Raw genomic sequence first — 19272 nt, forward strand, 5'->3', positions numbered from 1 at the left:
ACTTTTTAGATAAAGAGAGCCAAAGGATTATTTAAAATGTTGACATTCTCCTGAAATTTTTTCAAAAGAAATATGCTAGAAACAGACACTGGGGGATATGCATAAACCAAGATGAGGAAGAAAGTTCTAGCTTTTAAGGACATGAATGAATAGTAATGGAGGAAAGCAGGTTAACTTCTATATTGTAATTTCTAAGTGCTACAGGGAAAGATCTGAACAAACTATAATAAGATACAAAGGATATAACTCCATGGCATCACAGGATTAGAAAGGATAAATAATCTGAACCACAGGTCACATTTCTGTGGCAGCGCTCAGACTATAACTCAAGTGTACCCACTGACTGTCAAATCTCTGGGGGATGGGAGTGGTAACCTATTATAGTCAATAGCGTCAGTTAAAAAGCTGAGTAGCATAATGTAAAAATGAGTTTCTACAGTTTTGATGTATTTTAGGTTGGATATTATAAAACTGTCAAATGTACACAAAAGTAGAGTGAATACTATAATGAATCCCATGTCCCCAGCACCTAGCCATTAAGCTATAGATCCATTCTGGGATCCAGATATAAAATTGATGATGTATTTCATGGCTGGACGTCATCCACAGATTTTCACAGAAAGTGCATGTGAAGTAGAAAAGGTAGAGAATGTCTGAAACCCCAAAGAAGTCTCCAACTCCATAAGGTGTCAGAATCAGAAGTGGCATCACAGAAGCAGAAGACTATATTCAAAGAGGTTGTGATTAACGGTGCCATTTATTATAGACAAGGGTGAGTAATAAATGAACCAGAAAGATACACTGAATTATCCAAGTATGTGTGAGTGACAGCAGTAGCAACAGTAATTTCAGACCAGTATGGGATAAGACTGCAATGAACTGAAATGTAAAAGGAAAGTGACAGAGATGGTAAAATATTTCTTACGAGGGTAGAAGCAATAGGATGGAAAGGTTTAAAGGAGGCTTTCTTTTGAGAAAGAAAAAATAATCTTAGACTTTGCTTTTATTGTACAGAAAAAAACCAATGGAGAAGAAAATGTTAAGGGCCTAAGATTGTATCTATGTCTTTATAAAGAAGGGAATAACTGACAGAGCATGGTTTCAAAAAGAAATTCAGGGGACAGAAATGAAAACCTATGTACTGGATAGAAAGAGGTTACCTCCACTTAAAAGACTCCCTTCTTCCTCTTTTTACTGGAGGGGAAAAAAGAATGAGCCACAAACTATATTTTAATCATCTTTAGAACCCTAGGACTTAGTTTCTATGCTTCAATAAATGTTTTCTTGTTGGTTTGTTTTTTGGTTTTTTTGGAGATGGAGTTTTGCTCTTGCTGCCCAGGCTGGAGTGCAATGGCACGATCTCAGCTCACAGCCACCTCCGCCTCCTGGGTTCAAGCGATTCTCCTGCTTCAGCCTCCCGAGCAGCTGAGATTACAGGCATGCACCACCATGCCCAGCTAATTTTGTATTTTTAGTAGAGACGGGGCTTCAGCATGTTGGTCAGGCTGGTCTCGAACTCCCGACCTCTGGTGATTCACTCGCCTCAGCCTCCCAAAGCACTGGGATTACAGGCATGAGACACTGCGCCTGTCCTCAATAAATGTTTACAAGTGAACTTAACAGTGTACTTTCATCAACACAATACTTAATGATAGAAAATAAGTTAAAATATTCACTTTTAAAATTAAAATTTCACTTAGATAAAAAAAAAAGGGGAAAATTATTCAATCTTCAAGTAATAAGGGCTAAAATGCCCCTACATCCATTGCAATTCTTTTTGAAATCTTCACTGTTAACTCAGAAGCTGATATTCTGGACGATACTAGTGAATGTGATTATTCAAGTTATTTCAAAGACTACTTATTCTTTAAGTTACCTGCTTTTGAGAGAATGCCATTTCCTTTTGCTATGCCAACATAGACTAGAATATTTACAACATCAGAAACTTCAATATGGAGATTTGTTGTTCCTATATCATGATCTTTAGCAGCAACTACACCTGTGTATAAAACAAGATTTTACTTGACAAAATACTTTATATATATAATAGTATAATCAGATATCCCTCCAAATTAGCTCTATCTGCATAATTTAACTATAATTTGAATTTTAGTTTCCTTATTACAAAAACCTGTTCCAAAAGCCACAATCTATAAAACACCCTATTATTTCAATAATTACATTTCTATTATAATAAAATGTACTATGGTTAAAAATCAAATTAATAAAAAATCAATTAGCAGGTACTTTATATTTTGGCTGTTAATTCCTAAAATGTTGCTTAATATAAAAAAGGATGGATTAAAAGAACAGATTTAGTAGAAACTAAAAATCATCAGACAATTTGTACGAAAAGAAATTCTTTTTTTGAGAAGGAGTCTTGCTCTGTTGCCAGGCTGGAGTGCAGTGCAGTGGCACGATCTCGACTCACTGCAACCTCCGCCTCCCAAGTTCAAGCAATTCTCCTGCCTCAGCCTCCAGAGTAGCTGGGACTACAGGTGCACACCACCACACCCAGCTAATTTTTCTATTTTTAGTAGAGATGGGGTTTCACCATGTTGGCCAGGGTGGTCTCAATCTCTTGACCTCATGATCCACCCGCCCTGACCTCCCAAAGTGCTGGGATTTACAGGCATGAGACACCACGCCCATCCTTGAACAGAAGTTTTTTTTTTTTTTTGAGACGGAGTCTTGCTCTGTCGCCCAGGCTGGAGTGCAGTAGCGCAATCTCAGCTCACTGCAACCTTCATGCCTCCTGGGTTCAAACAATTCTCCTGCCTCAGCCTCCTGAGTAGCTGGGACTATAGGCACACGACACCATGCCTGGTTAATTTTTGTATTTTTATTAGAGACAGGGTTTCACCATGTTGACCAGGATGGTCTCGATCTCCTGACCTCGTGATTCACCCGCCTTAGTCTCCCAAAGTGCTGGGATTACAGGCGTGAGCCACTGTGCCTGGCCTGAACAAAAATTTTTAAAAATCCAATATAATTCCTACATAGGAGAAATGTGAATATATACCTACCATAAGCACTGCACAACCTGGGTCCTAGATCAGGACGTACAAAAAATCCTGGCAAATGAGAGGCCAAATTGAATTTTCCTTCTGGATTACAATATTCCGGCAATGGCAGACTTTTTAAAAGATCTTCGTATCTGAAGAATAACAACATTGCCTTCTTATAAAGATCTGCATTGATAAGTCTTTTCACATATATAATTTTCAAGTTGTTCAAAACACCAGACTACCTTTCCATAAGACAGGTAACAATTTTCCTTGACTCAAGTGATATTGACTAAAATAGCAATTCTGCTTCTCTAACCATTAAAAGCTGTAATAGAAGGGAGGTCCTAAACAGAGTCCTGTGTTCTTTTTTTTTTTTCTTGAGACAGAGTTTCACTCTTGCCTCCCAATGTGTTGGGATTACAGGCGTGAGCCACTGCGTCCAGCCTCTTTAACATGAACATTCTTTCCTTCACTGCCCTAACATAAAGACTTCCCCACTAATGAGGCTACCAACTCAGTTTTGCTATCAATCAATCAATCAATCAATCAATCAGTCAGACAGGGTCTCACTCTGTCACCCAGGCTGGAGTTCAGTGGCATGATCTCAGCTCACTGCAGCCCCCACCTCCGCGGCTCAAGTGATCCTCTCACGTAAGCCTCATGAGTAGCTGGGACTACAGACGCCTGCCACCATGCTTGGCTAATTTTTGTATTTTTCCGTAGAGATGGGGTTTTGTCATGTTGGCCAGACTGGTCTCCAAGTCTTGGACTCAAGGGATCCCCTCGCCTTGGCCTCCCAAAGAGCTGGGATTACAGGCATGAGCCACTATATGACACTCAGCCTCAAGTTATTTATTTTTAATTGAGGAAGAAAAAGTCTACAGGTCACATTTACAATTACTTATTCTATCTCTGGGGATAGTCTTAGCTTGATCAAAAAGTCGAGTCAAAATGAAAAGTTTCAAACCTTGCTGGCATCATAGTCTTGAAGTCTTCTCCTGAAGGCCAATCTTTCAATTTTAAAACAACTGTTTCTCCACTTTTGTTTTTCTGTCGTTCTATAAAGAATGCAGTTAATTACTAAAAGGGTAATTTCTGCTTTTATCTTTATTAACATTTGGAGAGAAAGAAATGTAAATGAATGAATGATTTGATTGTTGCACATTACATGTTTAATGAATGCTTGCTTATTGACTTATTATGTAGTATTAAAACCTTTCTTCCTTTTTTACATAAACAGAATTCATTAAATTACCCACTTGTAATATCTCAAAAATTGTTTTTAAAAATCTTGGTAACATTACAATCTTACATTTACACTTTTAATTTTCAAAGAGTTTTACATAAATAATTCAATTTTCACAAGCTTATGGAACTGTCAAACATTTCTCCGTAAGTAAAACAGTTTAAATGGCATCTTTAAGGTCAAAGGAAATTAGTGCTAGAGACAGGGATTGGGACCCAGTATTTTGTTTCCAATTACTTGTTTCTTTTTATTAGACAACAACGTAAAACAGATGTTTCAAAGACTTCAAATCTGTTAAGTTACATTTGGAATTTATCATTTTGAAGGAGTATGATGGAGAAAATAGTAAAATAAAAACCAACATACTTGAAACTTCTTCAAAACCATCCCAGAATTCCTTAACATTGGCATTTGAAATGATGCTATCTTTGCAGTTCAGGAGATCAGCTTGGTGGTCTCCAAAATCAAGACTAATTGATTCCGCCTTCCATAGGCTAATGTTCATTTTCTTATGCACACCAGAAACCACTGCAGGCTTATAAATAAATAGATAAATAAATAACAGTTAAAAGATACATAGACTTTTTTTTTTTTTTTTTGAGACAGAGTCTTGCTCTCCTATCCAGGTTGGAGAGCAGCGGCCTCATCACACCTGACTGTAACCCTTTGGGCTCAAGCAATCCTTCCACCTCAGCCTGTTCAGTAGCTGAAACTATTAAATTTCAAGCCTAATGAGTGATTCTCTGAAAGTGAGTGTCTCCTTTGAAATTATATAAATTCAAATTCCCTCAAAGCTTTCTTACACTTGGTGGCGGGGGGTACATGTCCTTTCCACCCAAATTCCCTAACAGCTTTCTAATAATGCAGAAACCAGTAATGGAAGATTTACAGCTTCTAAAACGACAATAAATGATATATAAAAACATATCTAAGAACATCTGATGTATTATTCTCAGGTTTTAAACAAATTCCTGTATTCTAATGAAGCAGAATTCTGGAATACAGAGAACACAGTAAGCTATGACTTAAAAGTCTCTGAAAAATGGTATTTACTAGGCTGGGTGTGGCAGTGCATTCTTGTAGTCCCAGCTCCCAAGGCTGAGGTGGCAGGATTGCTTGAGCCCGAGTTTGTGTCCTGCCTGAGCGACACAGTAAAACCCTGTCTCCAGAAACAAACAAACAAAAAATCTAAGTGATTATTAGTATTCTTAAACTAATTAAGATAATTAAATAATAATTATAAGATAATTAAAATTTAGGAACCACAAAAGCAGAATAATCTCTAGCTAGATTTTTTTTTTTTTAAATACAAAAGACATCTTAAAAAAGAAAAAAATCCTAAATTCTGGTTTACTACATGGTTGAATGTTCCATTAAACATTTTTTCAATGAGCCAATAATATATATGACTTTAAAAAGAGGTCCAGGTATTAGTTAACTCTTGCTGGCAATTCATGTATTAATTCCTAGTGCCTAGTACCTATCCAATAATATTCCTGCTATTATGGTAATCAGCAGCTTGTTGAAAGTAAATTTTTAAAACAAGGTAAGGGTTAAGCTAATTAGTATATCAAAATAATTCAAAGCAGAATTCTTAGGCTATCATCATGATCTTATTTTTTTGGGAGACAGGGTTTCACTTTGTTGCCCAGGCTGGAGCACAGTGCACGTGATCGTGGCTCACCGCAGCCTGGACTTACTGGGCTACAGCAATCTTACTGCCTCAGCCTCCCAAAATAGCTGGGACTACAGGTGTTAACCACCACGTCTGGCTAATTAAAATTTTTCGGTAGAAACAGGGTCTCACTGTGTTGCCCAGGCTGGTCTCCAACTCCTGGGCTGCAGCAATCAATCTTCCCGCCTTGGCCTCCCAAAAAGTTGGGATTATAGGCATGAACCACAGCACCAGGCCTGTAAAGCTTTCTGATTAGACTCCTTGCCAATGGTATTATTCTCTTCTAACTCAACTTCTAATCTGTCTTGCTGTCAGTTATTATAAAATGTCAATTTGATTATACAGATTCCACAATTAAAACTAGCACCTACAGTATAATGTTAAAACTCTTTAGTATGATATCTAAGGGCATTTCATCATTCCTCTAGCCATCTCCTTACATCACTCTCCCCCATGAACCATCATCTATGTTGCAGATAATCACACCTACTCAGAAAGTTCCCTGAACACCTGTTCTTGTGTATGTCCAGCCTCTTGTCCATCTAGCAAAAAACTTCACTTAACCTCTAAGGAATCAATTTAGACTACCTTTTTGAGCTAGTATCCTAGCTTTGACATTTCCTTTTCTGGGTTCTCACAGCACCTTGAACAAAGTTCTTAAAACACTTAACATAATTATGAAAACAGTTATTTGTGTGACTCTTTTCTACCTCAAAAGCGCACACAAATTAAATAAAATTTCAGCCCAGTAATGTCATCAGGGCTTCAAGGAGACCAAGGCAAAAAAGACATGCTAAATCTTGTGTATATGCAACGCACAAGTGTGCATTTCCTTTTTTGGGGTGAAAGATTCGCTTTCACCAGATTTCGAAAGGGATTAGTTACCTAAAAAGATCAAGAAGCATTGCACTAAAATAGTTCTTACTCATTTTTACATAGCTTACTCATTTTTATATTCTTACTGCCTATGACAGAGACTGAATCTCTTATTAGATGCTCAGTAACAGTTGAATGAACAAAGTAAACATTTTCCAGAAAACAAGAAATAAATTTAACAGAATAATACTGTCATACAAATACTAAATTTATTCATAATTTTTGCATTAATGTAGTAAACTGCCATCTGAAATGTATATCAAACATTATCAAAACTTTTGTCCAACAGAAAATCATTTATATTAGAGGAGAAAGAACAATATAGTTTGTCATTCAAGATTCGATGAACTAATTTGTAAGTGAACGTTCTATGTATAAATATTACAGACAAGAACATCTACATAGGTTCATGAAAAATGCTGTTAATATTAACATTTTAATAGTAGACATGGATCTACTAACTGGACTAAAATATCAATCTAAAAAAGAGGAGAAAGGAACTGCATTTTGTAAATTCAAGGCGCTATTACGTCTGTTCTGACAGATCAAAAACTAACATAAAATAATCAATGCTTCCCTGTTAATTCATATTAAATCTGGTCAAAAAACAGGAATTGAGAAATAAGCATTCTGACAATCTTTTCGGTACTTTTATATCTTATTGTCCCCCAAATGTGTTAAGTACTATTTCCCCCCTCTATTTCTATCCCTAAGGAGGGAACCATTCTATTTAATAAGCTTCAGTTCTACCAAGAGTGTTTTTAATCAGCCTAAAATACACACCTGTCCTTGTTTCCAACATTCTTTGAAAAGCTTCCAATTATTGCTATTCTTATAATCCTTAAGCCATAAAATATGCTTCTCACAGATCCAAGAATGTGGTATATCACTATATAATTTATTATTTTCATCCACTGCAGATATTATGCTTTCTTCAGGCTCTTCTTTAAGCTCTGGTTTTACATTTATCTTGGAGGTTTTACTTGGTGGAATTTTGTTTTCAACAACTGAAGCAATTATGTCATCAAGAATGTTAGGCATAGTCCGTCCACTTTTGCTACTCTATTAAGGAAAAAAACAAAACAAAAAAACCTGTTTTTGAGAGAAATCATATACATTTTCCTCCCACAGACTTATTTTTTTTAAACAATATCCCTACACTCCGGAATATATGCACTTAGATTTGAGTTCCTATATTCCTGACAAAATGCAAACCCCGGTTGTGTGAGAACTGCCAGGTCTGAAGAACTTGGTAGTACAGCCTTCCTGTCTTTTACGTCGTTATAGGCCTGGGACAGAGAATACAGGTAGGTGGCATCCCTCATATACATTTTAAAAATATTTTTAATATTTTATTCTATAAGAAATAGAGATGGGGGTCTTGCTATGTTGCTCAGGCTGGTTTCAAACTCCTGGCCTCAAGCAATCCTCCCACTCAGCCTCCCAAAGTGCTAGGATTATAGGCATGATTGACCCCCCAGCTCACTACAACCTCCACCTCCCAGGTTCAAGTGATTTTCCTGCCTCAGACTCCCAAGTAGTTGAGATTACAAGCATGCACCACCAGGCCTGGCTAATTTCTGTATTTTTAGTAGAGACGGGGTTACACCATGTTGTTGGCCAGGCTGGTCCCTAACCCCTGACCTCAGGTGATCTGCTTACCTCAGCCTCCCAAAGTGCTAGGATTACAGGCATGAGCCACCACACCCGGCCCCCATATACTTTTATATTTTTTTTGAGATGGAGTCTTGCTCTGTTGCCCAGGCTGGAGTGTAGTAGCATGATCTCGGCACACTGCAACCTCCTCAGCCTCCCGGGTTTAAGCAATTCTCTGCCTCAGCCTCCCAAGTAGCTGGGATTACAGACACATGCCACCACACCTGGCTAACTTTTGTATTTTTAGTAGAGACAAAGTTTCACCATCTTGGCCAGGCTGGTCTTGAACTCCTGACCTCGTGATCCAGCTGCCTCAGTCAACCAAAGTGCTAGGATTATAGGTGTGAGCCACCGCACTCGGCGCCCCCATATAGTTTTAAAATAAATTATATTGCTCTTCTTTTTTCCTGGTAAATAATTAAAGCAAAATTTGACTTCTGATTATTTTAAGTAACATTCAACATTCACTTTCATGTGGGTTTTTCCCTTCACTAGACAAATAGTTTCCAAATTCTAAAGGGGTATCTTAGGGATCTTCTGGAATCGAAGAGCCTCCCCTCCACCTTTCACCTTGGAAAAAAAGATGGAAAATGCCAGCTTTCAAGGTACAGTTATAATGCAAATAGAAACATGCCTAGCAATTTGGTACACCTGATTTCATCTGCATATTGGGTAGTTCAGAGCCAAAAACCAAGTCTCCAAATCATCTCTGTTTAAGGCCCACATTAAAATAAAAAATCTGGCATCACACTCACTGGGGCTCCCATTGAATATACTGGGGCAAAGGCAATGCCAGCATCTGTAGACCCCACACGTAGCTTTCCAGCTGTTGTAGTCAGCAAATCCCGTAAGGTTGAGCCTTGTTCATTATTCTGGGACACAAGAGGTGATGTTCTGCCATTTGGAGATTCAGAGTTGTCTTGTTCTCTTTCTTCTTTAATTTGTTTTTCAAGGGTAAGTTCTTTGTTTTCTGAAATAGAAAATTTCACAGATTTTGTTTCGTTTTTTGTTTTGAGACGGAGTCTCCCTCTGTCACCCAGGCTGGAGTGCAGTGGCGTGACCTCGGCTCACTGCAACCTCTGCTTCCCAGGTTCAAGTGATTCTCCTGTCCCAGCTTCCTGAGTAACTGGGACTACAGGCATGCGCCACCACGCCCAGCTAATTTTTCTGTATTTTTAGTAGAGATGGGGTTTCATTCACCATGTTGGTCAGGCTGATCTTGAACTCCTGACCTCAAATGATGTGCCCACCTTGGCCTTCCAAAGTGCTGGGATTACAGGCATGAGTCACTGTGCCCAACCCTTACAAATTTTCATTCTATTAAGCATGGTGCTAAAGTACAGACAAAACTGGTCCCAGCATTTTCTAGTGGGGGATAAAAACTGAAGGAAGCATTAGTGATTTATTCACCTAAACACAAACCTGAGGATGAGTAAGGTTTGAGACCAGCCTGGCCAAATGGATTCAAATAATCTAAATGCAAAAAGGCGTACCTCAACATTTAAGACATGTTTACACCTGTTACAAATGAAAAACACTACAGCAAAGACAGGTAGAAAATACAGGTAAGTTGGCCGGGCGTGGTGGCTCACACCTGTAATCCCAGCACTTTGGGAGGCTGAGGCAGGCGGATCACTTGAGGTCAGGAGTTCAAGTCCAACCTGGCCAACATGCTGAAACCCCATCTCTACTAAAAATATAAAAATTAGCTGGGCATTGTGGCACGTGCCTGTAATCCCAGCTACTCAGGAGGCTGAGGCATGAGAATCGCTGGAACCTGGGAGTCAGAGGTTGCAGTGAGCTGAGATCATGCCATTGCACTCCAGCCCGGACAACAGAGTGAGACTCAGTCTCAGACAAAAAAAAAAAAAAAAAAAAAAAAAAAACCCGAAAAAGAAATTATAGGTAAGTTACACATCTAGTGCTCTGGTGGCTTTATCAATATGCTCATCCACAAACAATTCTGTAACTAACTTTGGTATGTAGTTAAAGGAAGGCTAAGGCTGGGTATGGTGGCTCACGTCTGTAATCCCAGCACTCTGGGAAGACGAGGTAGACTGCTTGAGCCCAGGAGCTCAAGAACAGTCTGGGCAACATGGCGAAACTTCACGTCTACAAAAACTAAAAAAAAAAAAAAAAAAAAAATTGGCCAGTCATGGTGGCTCACGCCTGTAATCCCAGCACTTTGGGAGGCCGAGGCAGATGGATTACCTGAGGTCAGGAGTTTGAGACCAGCCTGGCCAACACGGTGAAGCCCTGTCTCTACTAAAAATATAAAATGAGCTGGGCGTGGTGATGCATGCCTTTAATCCCAGCTACTAGGGAGGCTGAGGCAGGACAATGACTTAAACCTGGGAGGCAGAGGTTGCAGTGAGCCGAGATTATGCCATTGCACTCCAGACTGAGAAACAAGAGCAAAACTCTGTGCTCCCCCACCTCCCAAAAGAAAATTAGGCATTGTAGTACATGCCTGTTACTATCAGCTATTTGGGAGGCTGAACTGGGAGGATCACCTGGGCCTGAGAGGTCAAGGCTGCAGTGAGCAACAATTGTGCCACTGTACTCCAGCCTGGGTGATAGTCTCAAAAAAAAAACCCACCCTAAAAACAACAACAGGCTAGTTCCTAATAAGCAAAGACAAAATGTTTTACATTGAACCTAACCCATAATTCAAGCAAAAGACCAAAGTAAATTGTTTACCTCGATATTAACAGTACTTTATTGTACAATGGTACATGGTTGGTTAGTTATACTATACTCCTCTCACACATACCTAGATAATCAATTATGTTTACCTTTTTTTTCCTCTCTGGCTTTTTGCTCTGCAAGATCTGCTAACCAGTGCAGTGGTGACTGGGATTCTGGAGGAGTTAACTTGTTATCTGTGCCTACATCACTCTCTGGGCTGCTGCCACCATTTTTCTCAGACTTCTGAGGAGTATTTTGCTGCTGAGACTCAGGCATGCACAGAGAAATTTTATTACTGTGATTCAGAACATTCTGTAAAACCTACAAAGGTAGAACAATTACATCTTTAAACACTTTCTTCAATTATTCAATTAGTAGTATAGCTATAAGAAATTTACACAGAAATACAGCAAACATTAATTCATACATAAGTCCTATATCAATTTTCAAATAAATATCAAAGTTGACTAACCACAGATTTTATTTGAATAACCAGAGTTTTACTCACTTGAGATACACCATTCATTGTAGGAAAATTTCCAACTTGTAAATTCTGTTTGTTAGTACAATGACAATGGGATTTAATACCATATTTTTCTCTAAGAGTGTGCATGGCCTCTAGAAGATCTGTCAAAACTATAAAATAAAATGGTAGTTAATAAAAAGATTACCACTAGTTGTTAATGCTGTTAAAAATTTTTTCTTACAATATTTTATAATTGGGAAAATAATGGAGGTTTTCTTGTGCCCTTTAAATTTCTTCCATTTTTCTCCATTCTCTTCCATCTATTACAGATTTGATTACTCAATCAAATTTATATTCTTTATTCTTTTATCACAACTAAAAATCAGATACGCTCAAAAATTGTAAAAAGCTTTCATTAAAAATCCAATAGGCCTTTTCTTTTCTTTTTTTTTGAAACGGAGTCTCGCTCTGTTGCCCAGGCTGGAGTGCAGTGGCCGGATCTCAGCTCACTGCAAGCCCCACCTCCCAGGTTTACACCATTCTCCTGCCTCAGCCTCCCGAGTAGCTGGGACTACAGGTGCCCGCCACCTCGCCCGGCTCGTTTTTGTATTTTTTAGTAGAGACGGGGTTTCACTGTGTTAGCCAGGATGGTCTCAATCTCCTGACCTCGTGATCCGCCCATCTCGGCCTCCCAAAGTGCTGGAATTACAGGCTTGAGCCACCGCGCCCGGCCCCAATAGGCCTTTTCATTACACTCTAGCTTTCTCCTTCTAATGGTGAACTTTCTTCATCACTAAGGCTTGGACTTATCTTCTAAGCTTTATTACATAGAGGATTTCCAATAACTGAGCAACACAATTCAAAACTAGTTAAATCTTCTGTCTCTACCTTGTTATACTTCCAGATACTCCTTTAAGCGTTCCCTTAATCTGGAGCAACCAAGAGCAGTTATATTACATGAAGAAGGTATACTTACCAGAACCAGGTATAATTTGGGTTGGCATTAAATGTTTGTGATCATGAGGCTGTCCCTTCACACACTTCATCCAAGCATATAGTTCTTTATCTGTAAGATAATATACCTTGTGGTATATCACGCTCATGGTTTCACAATTATAAATTGATGGTTTAAAGAACTTAACGATTATATATAATGTCTCATTGTCTAGAGTCATAGCCAATGAAAAAATAAAAAAAATAAAAATAATGAAATAAATGTCAATGATATGCTTTAGATGTTTGGTTCTGAAACAAGTCAGGAAAAACAGTTCCACCATTTCCCGAATTATGTAACAACAGCCTTTTAAAAAATTTAAATTTAAATTTAAATTTAAAATGATAAAAATTTAAAATTTAAATTTAAAATGATAGCCTTTTAAAAAATTTCCAGTCATTATTGTTATTAGTCACCTCTATCTTCTCTGTAGCTAATCTCCTTCTCTTAGCTGTTTTTTGTGCCAAACAGAATTTATGCCTGATCCCAGTACATCAGACTGACAGTTTGAGATGACTGTTAAATCATTTTCCTCTTATGCTTCAAAGACATGTAGAGGAACATGAGACATGTAAAAAAGCTGGTACCATACAGTTATTATTAATTACTATCGCTGACTTCAAATAAGCTTTCATCCCTGAAGTTGTAAACAATTAAGGCATACCATAGGGCATAACATAAAGAATAAAAGCATTTGATATCTTGATCTCAAGAACTTTCTCTATAAATTTAGTGACACAGTTACTTACGATGTAGCTATAAGAGCTTCAGTGTCACAAAGCTCAATAAACTCAGCATAAAAAAAACCGAGAACTAGGCCAGGCACAGTGGTTTACACCTGTAATCCCAGCATTTTGGGAGGCCAAGGCCACAGATCATTTGAGGTCAGGACTTCAAGACCAGCCTGGCCAACATGGTGAAACCCCATCTCTACCAAAAATAAAAAATCAGCCAGGTGTGGTGATGCATGCCTGTAGTCTCAGCTACTTGGGAGGCTGAGGCAGGAGAATCACTTGAACCCAGGAGGTGGAGGTTGCAGCAAGCTGAGATCGCACCATTGCACTCCAGCCTGGGTAACACACAGCAAGACTCCATCTCAAAAAAAAAAAAAAAAAAAAAAAAAGAAAAAGAAAAAGAAAAAAAAATCTAGAACTATTGCTTCATAAAAATATACATTCAATAAAATTCAAACCCTATCTAAAACTAGTCACCTTTAAAAGCTTTGACTTTCCTCTGCAAAACCTACATAGTAACTTGCAAATGTTTTATATATTGCTTATATTTTAGACACTTATGTTGATTACCACTACATGAAGCTATATATTAAACCTGCTCAATCTCAGTTTTATTATAATATTTAACAGTAAAATAGATATTTAGATAGTACGGACAACAACCCAAGGCATAAGTTACACTTAAAAGAATGCTATGGTAACTAACAAGACTATACTTTCAAAATTAATACTACTATGAAAATCAGCAGGCTGGGCATGGTGGCTCACGCCTGTAATCCCAGCACTTTGGGAGGCTGAGGTGGGTGGATCAGCTGAGGTCAGGAGTTTGAGACCAGCCTGGCCAACTTGGTAAAACCCCATCTCTACTAACAATACAAAATTAGGCATGGTGGCCCATGCCTGTAATTCCCAGCTACTCGGGAGGCTGAGGCAGGAGAATTACTTGAATCCAGGAGGCCAAGATTGCGCCACTGCACTCCAGCCTGGGCAACAAGAGTGAAACTCCTTCTCAATGACAACATCCAAAAAAAAAAAAGAAGAAAAAGAAAATCAGCAGTAATACATCAATTTAGTTTTAATACTCTTTATCTTATTCAAAGAAAGAATTTATGGTAGCTTACATATATATACATACATACAACACAGCAAAACAGAGTAAATTAAAATTAACTTTTTTAATTTGGCAAAGGAAAACCAAAAGTAATATGAAACAAGGAAAAAGGAATTTGAAATGCACATCATGTCATCAAGTTTTATAAGAATTAATTGTCAAAATACATGTATTATGGTTTCACATTTTACTCATATTAACATATCTATTGCATATCCCAGAAACACTTAGCTGTAGATGTTCAGCTATGCTTTCACATTTGCTCAGGTTTCTTTGGTAACAAAGGGTAAGAGACTTTGGTAATCCTATCAGTAGAAAATACTGATGGTTAAATCATGGTTCATCTACCTGATATACTACTCTGTAAAAAGAGCTGCCTGAAATGAAAATGACATTCATTACTTTGAGACAGACAATCTATACTAAATACTTCTAACGTTTCCACAATTCTAATTCTCTTATTTCATCAGAACTCTACTCCTAACAAAAAACTCAATACCAGTTTTAGGTAGTCACTTCCAAATTTGCCTTGGATAATCTTTCTAAAACACTTTTGATTCATTTAATTACTTCCTTTGTGAGACAGGGTATCACTGCGTCACTCAGGCTGGAGTGCAACGGGGCAATCACAATTCACTGCAGCCTCCATCTCCTGGGTTCAGGTGATCCTCCCACCTCAGCATCCCAGGTAACTGGGACTACAGGCACACACCACCATGCGCAGCTGAGTTTTTGTATTTTTTTGTAGAGACAGGGTTTTGCCATGTTGCCCAGGCTGGTCTTGAACAACTGGGTTCAAGCAATCTTTGGAAGCCAGCCTTGGCCTCCCAAAGTGCTGAGATTACAGGCACGAGCCACCATGCCCAGCCTACCTCCTTTTTTAAAGTTTACATTATCTCTAGCTGTATTAATAAACACAACACTGTTTTTGTGCCATTTGTTTACCTAGAAATTAGAAATACTTGAAAGACTGTTTCCAAATTATAAAGATTTCATTTTTATTCTCTAAGAATTGGAGTCAGCTTGGGCAACATGATGAAACCCTCTCTCTATGAAAAATACAACAAAATTAGTGAGGTATGGTAGTGTGTGCCTGTAGTTCCAGCTGTTCAGGAGGCTGAGGTGGGAGGATCGCTTGAGCCCAGGAGTATGAGGCTGCAATGAACTGAGACTGCACCACAGTATTCCAGCCTGGGTGACAAAGTGAGACGCTGTCTCCAAACAAAACAGAAAAATGGGGATAAATGGGGTGGGTGGCCACATATTCCTCAACATTTGTATTTGTACTCTAAAGACCAATATTTAGGAAAATCAATTTACATTTATACTAGTAAGTATTCAGCTGTGACTTATAAAGTATGACTGTGTGATTCACAGGTCCTAGAGGACTTCAGGTTTCTACACATTGCAGTCTTTTAAATAATTTTTCAATAGAGACAGGGTCTCGCTCTGTCCCCTAGACTGGAGTGCAGTGGCACAATCAAAGCTCAGTGTAACGTTGAACCCCTGAGCTCAAGTGATCCTCCTGCCTAAGCCTCCCAAAGCACAGGGATAATAGGCATGAGTCACAGTGCCTGGCCCACACATTGGAATCTTAAAGCAACAAAGCCTAACCTAAATTTGGGCTACATAAAGGAACTATCTGACTGAAATGAGAAGACAGATACACTCATGAGGCTGATGGGTGTAGATGCAATTTAATTCTAGAAAATACAGCCATTAATAAACTGTGGTTACTTCTCCTCTTAAAAACAAACTGAAAAAAATTCCTTAATACATTAATAAGGAAGGTAGGAATAAAAAAACACATCTGATGCTCTAGAAGAGTGATCCTAAAGAAAATATTATAAAAACTTCAATTTATGTAAACTTATATACCCACCTCTAGAACTCTTCCTTTCCTTTGCCTTGTAACAATCTAAGCAGACCACAAATCCACATTTTTGGCAGACCCAGTGAATGTTAAACAATGTTGCTTCACATGCATCACACATCTCCCGGACTCCTCTCACTGCTCTTTTCCAGGCAATTTTGGCTGAAACACAGAAAAAACAAAAATTTTAAAGGCAAACATGCTCTTTTCCAAGGCAATTTTGGCTGAAATACAAAAGAAATAAAAATGTAAAGGCAAACCGAGAACTTTCAAGGCTATATTAACTAAAGACCAATAGACTTCTTGAAGTAATTAGTAATTCTCTTTAGAAGACTCACAAATGATCATAAGTGAAAAATAAAAATGGCTTTACATGTAAGCAGGGTTTCTCAACTCTGGTGCTTTTGACATTTTAGGGTGAATAATTCTTTGTTGGGAGGGATTACTCTGTGCATTGCAGACTGTTCAGTGGCATCTGTGGCCTCTACCTATTAGATGTTGGCAACATATCCTTAACTCCCTCAGTTATGCAACCAAAGATGTCTCCAGTTATTGCTAAGTGTCCCCCGAGGGGCAAACCAGTGATTTCAAGGAAGGGAAGGAAAAGAAGCTAATATTTAGAGTGTCTACTATGTTACAAACTATTAAAGTACTTAGGTAAACATAATTAACATAACTTTCTCAACAAATTAATGACATAGTTATCTTTCTTATTTTCCAGACCTGCCTGATACCCAGAGAGGTTATTTGCCAAAGGAAACAGTTAAAGAGGGAGTAAAGCTGAGATTCCAGTACAAATAATTGGGGTAGATTATGTCTTTATAAGCAAAATGTTGAAATTTCACATTTTGCATCCAAAGTGGGTTTAAAGCATTAATTTATGTTGTAATGGCAGAAACAGCAAAATGCTATTGTGATTTCATAAATGGTTAATTGACTCAATTCACCCTCTACAGGAAAATATCTGTAACCTTAAATACATATTGTAAAAAGGTATCATTATCATAATTAAAAATTAACAAGATTAGGTAAGATTAGGGACTTCTTTCGTAGATTAAACATAATTCAAAGAGAAATTCTTAAAATGAAATTTGTGCAGTTCATGTTATATTTAACTTCCTTACCATCCTTTTTCACCCAGGACAAAGCTGTTTTTTCAGATGTTACTAATTGACAGAACTTATCACCTATTATATCCAAGATATATTTAGAAGTCTCTATATCTAGTTCATCATCTTCGTAATTTTCATGTGTCCACAAACTCATAGCTTCATCATCATATTGGTCAGGAGAAGAGAAACCATCTATTCTAACTACTCCGTTTTTACTAAATGACAACCTGAAATATTAAAACATAAAAGCATTAGGTACCAACATATTAAAATGTAAGTCCAGTCTTTAAAGTTGTAAATTTATAATTATGTTTATATTGCATTATAAAAAATGAATTACATTAAAAAGAGGAAAACAGGTTAATTCTTCACACACTAATTATTGAATTAATTTAAATAACTCATAGGTGTTATGCAAATGGCAATAAGTAGTACTAATTTTAGGTTATTTCAAGAAATTAGATCACTTATACTTAACTCCAACAAAATGAAAACTGTTTAAGTGTTTGATAAATGACAAGAGTAAAAATGTGTGTCCAATGTTGGCCAGAGCAATGCTGTTATTTTATACATAATCTAAATCAGGAATCACTAAAGCTGAAATGCCCTAAATCAACTTAAGCCTTTCACCAGGAGGACTTTAAAAATGCCAACTATACATACACTTTCATTAATTAAATTGAAACATTACTGAAGTGATTGAGGAGAACAAGGATGAAATTCTTAATAGTTTTATAGCAACCCCATTAATGTGCTTACTTGCTCTTAGCTTCTGATACCCAAATAACTATTCAGAGAAGTTTATAGTAAATGGAAGCCAAAATTGCCATTCTCTTACTGGCTGGTGGTTATTCCTCAATTATCTTGTACTTAACTCTCTTTACTCTCAAATAGGTGATGTCTAATATAAGTCATACTGTATTTTTCATATGAACAGCAACATTTCGTTTATCCCTATTTTTCATATCTTCATTATCTTTCCAAAGTTTCCTTCTCTTTAAACCAAATTTCTCCTTTTTGTCATAACCCAGCATCTTATTTTGGTTTTATGGTATAATGTTTGCCTGAACATTTCTTTACTTCAGACTTTTCCTAGATTTTCTTATCACCTCAAACCTACTTTCCTTTTGATTCCTTTTTTCATCTCTTCTGCACTTCCATGGGTATTACCTCTTATAATTATTCCCTGAAATTGTCTGTCCTTTGGGGATTGTTGGCTACAAAGTGAGGAAGAAAGAGAACTTGGTCCATTCTTATCAACACGTATTTTTGGAGGTCTATACTGGGCTACTAGCATAGTGTATTCAGCAGAGCAAAGTGTCTCAGTTTCTTAGGAAGATAATTACAGCTAACAATAGAGCATTTCATATGTGCATGGGACTACACTTAAGGACTTGGCATACTTTATCTCATTTAACCTTCATTAAAGCTCTGTTAGGTAGGTACTAACATTTACATTTTGCAGATGAGACAGGCTTAGCTGTCCTACCATAGTTAATAAACTCACACAGGAACTAAGGGACAGAGATGGAATTCACAACTAGAAATGACTGATTCTGGAGTGTGACATGTTAATTAGTCTTTACTGTCTGGGTTATCCAGCTATTCTTTAGTTGAACTCTTACAAGTCTACCTTTAAGTTTTTAATTTTAAACTATTATTTGGTAATATTTATATTAAATTAGTATATAGGTTAACAACTGTTCAGAAAAAAAACTTTTTCTCATTAAAAATAAATCTCTCAGAACAGAAAGGTCATATGGAACATGAGTAATAATGTATGTATTTAGTCTAATAGCTAGAAATTGTTAAAATTTAGCACAAAAACATTTA

General features: G+C 37.4%; 1 protein-coding gene across 8 annotated transcripts in view; it reads right to left on the minus strand.

Moving 5' to 3' along the window:
• The window catches only part of JMJD1C (jumonji domain containing 1C), a 370899-nt gene that overhangs the window by 14074 nt on the left and 337553 nt on the right, over window positions 1-19272 (minus strand). For all 8 annotated transcript variants that reach the window (XM_030941211.1, XM_030941213.1, XM_030941210.1 and 5 more), the window contains 11 exons: window positions 17452-17666; window positions 16337-16489; window positions 12592-12681; window positions 11658-11785; window positions 11257-11470; window positions 9217-9431; window positions 7589-7867; window positions 4621-4789; window positions 3976-4066; window positions 3027-3157; window positions 1877-1999 (listed from right to left, as the gene is read on the minus strand). In XM_030941211.1, coding sequence (XP_030797071.1) covers window positions 1877-1999; window positions 3027-3157; window positions 3976-4066; window positions 4621-4789; window positions 7589-7867; window positions 9217-9431; window positions 11257-11470; window positions 11658-11785; window positions 12592-12681; window positions 16337-16489; window positions 17452-17666 — 1808 coding nt within the window. The remainder of the gene's footprint in view (window positions 1-1876; window positions 2000-3026; window positions 3158-3975; window positions 4067-4620; window positions 4790-7588; window positions 7868-9216; window positions 9432-11256; window positions 11471-11657; window positions 11786-12591; window positions 12682-16336; window positions 16490-17451; window positions 17667-19272) is intronic.

This window comes from Rhinopithecus roxellana, chromosome 11 (genome assembly GCF_007565055.1).
Source record: "Rhinopithecus roxellana isolate Shanxi Qingling chromosome 11, ASM756505v1, whole genome shotgun sequence".
Lineage (NCBI taxonomy): Eukaryota > Metazoa > Chordata > Mammalia > Primates > Cercopithecidae > Rhinopithecus > Rhinopithecus roxellana.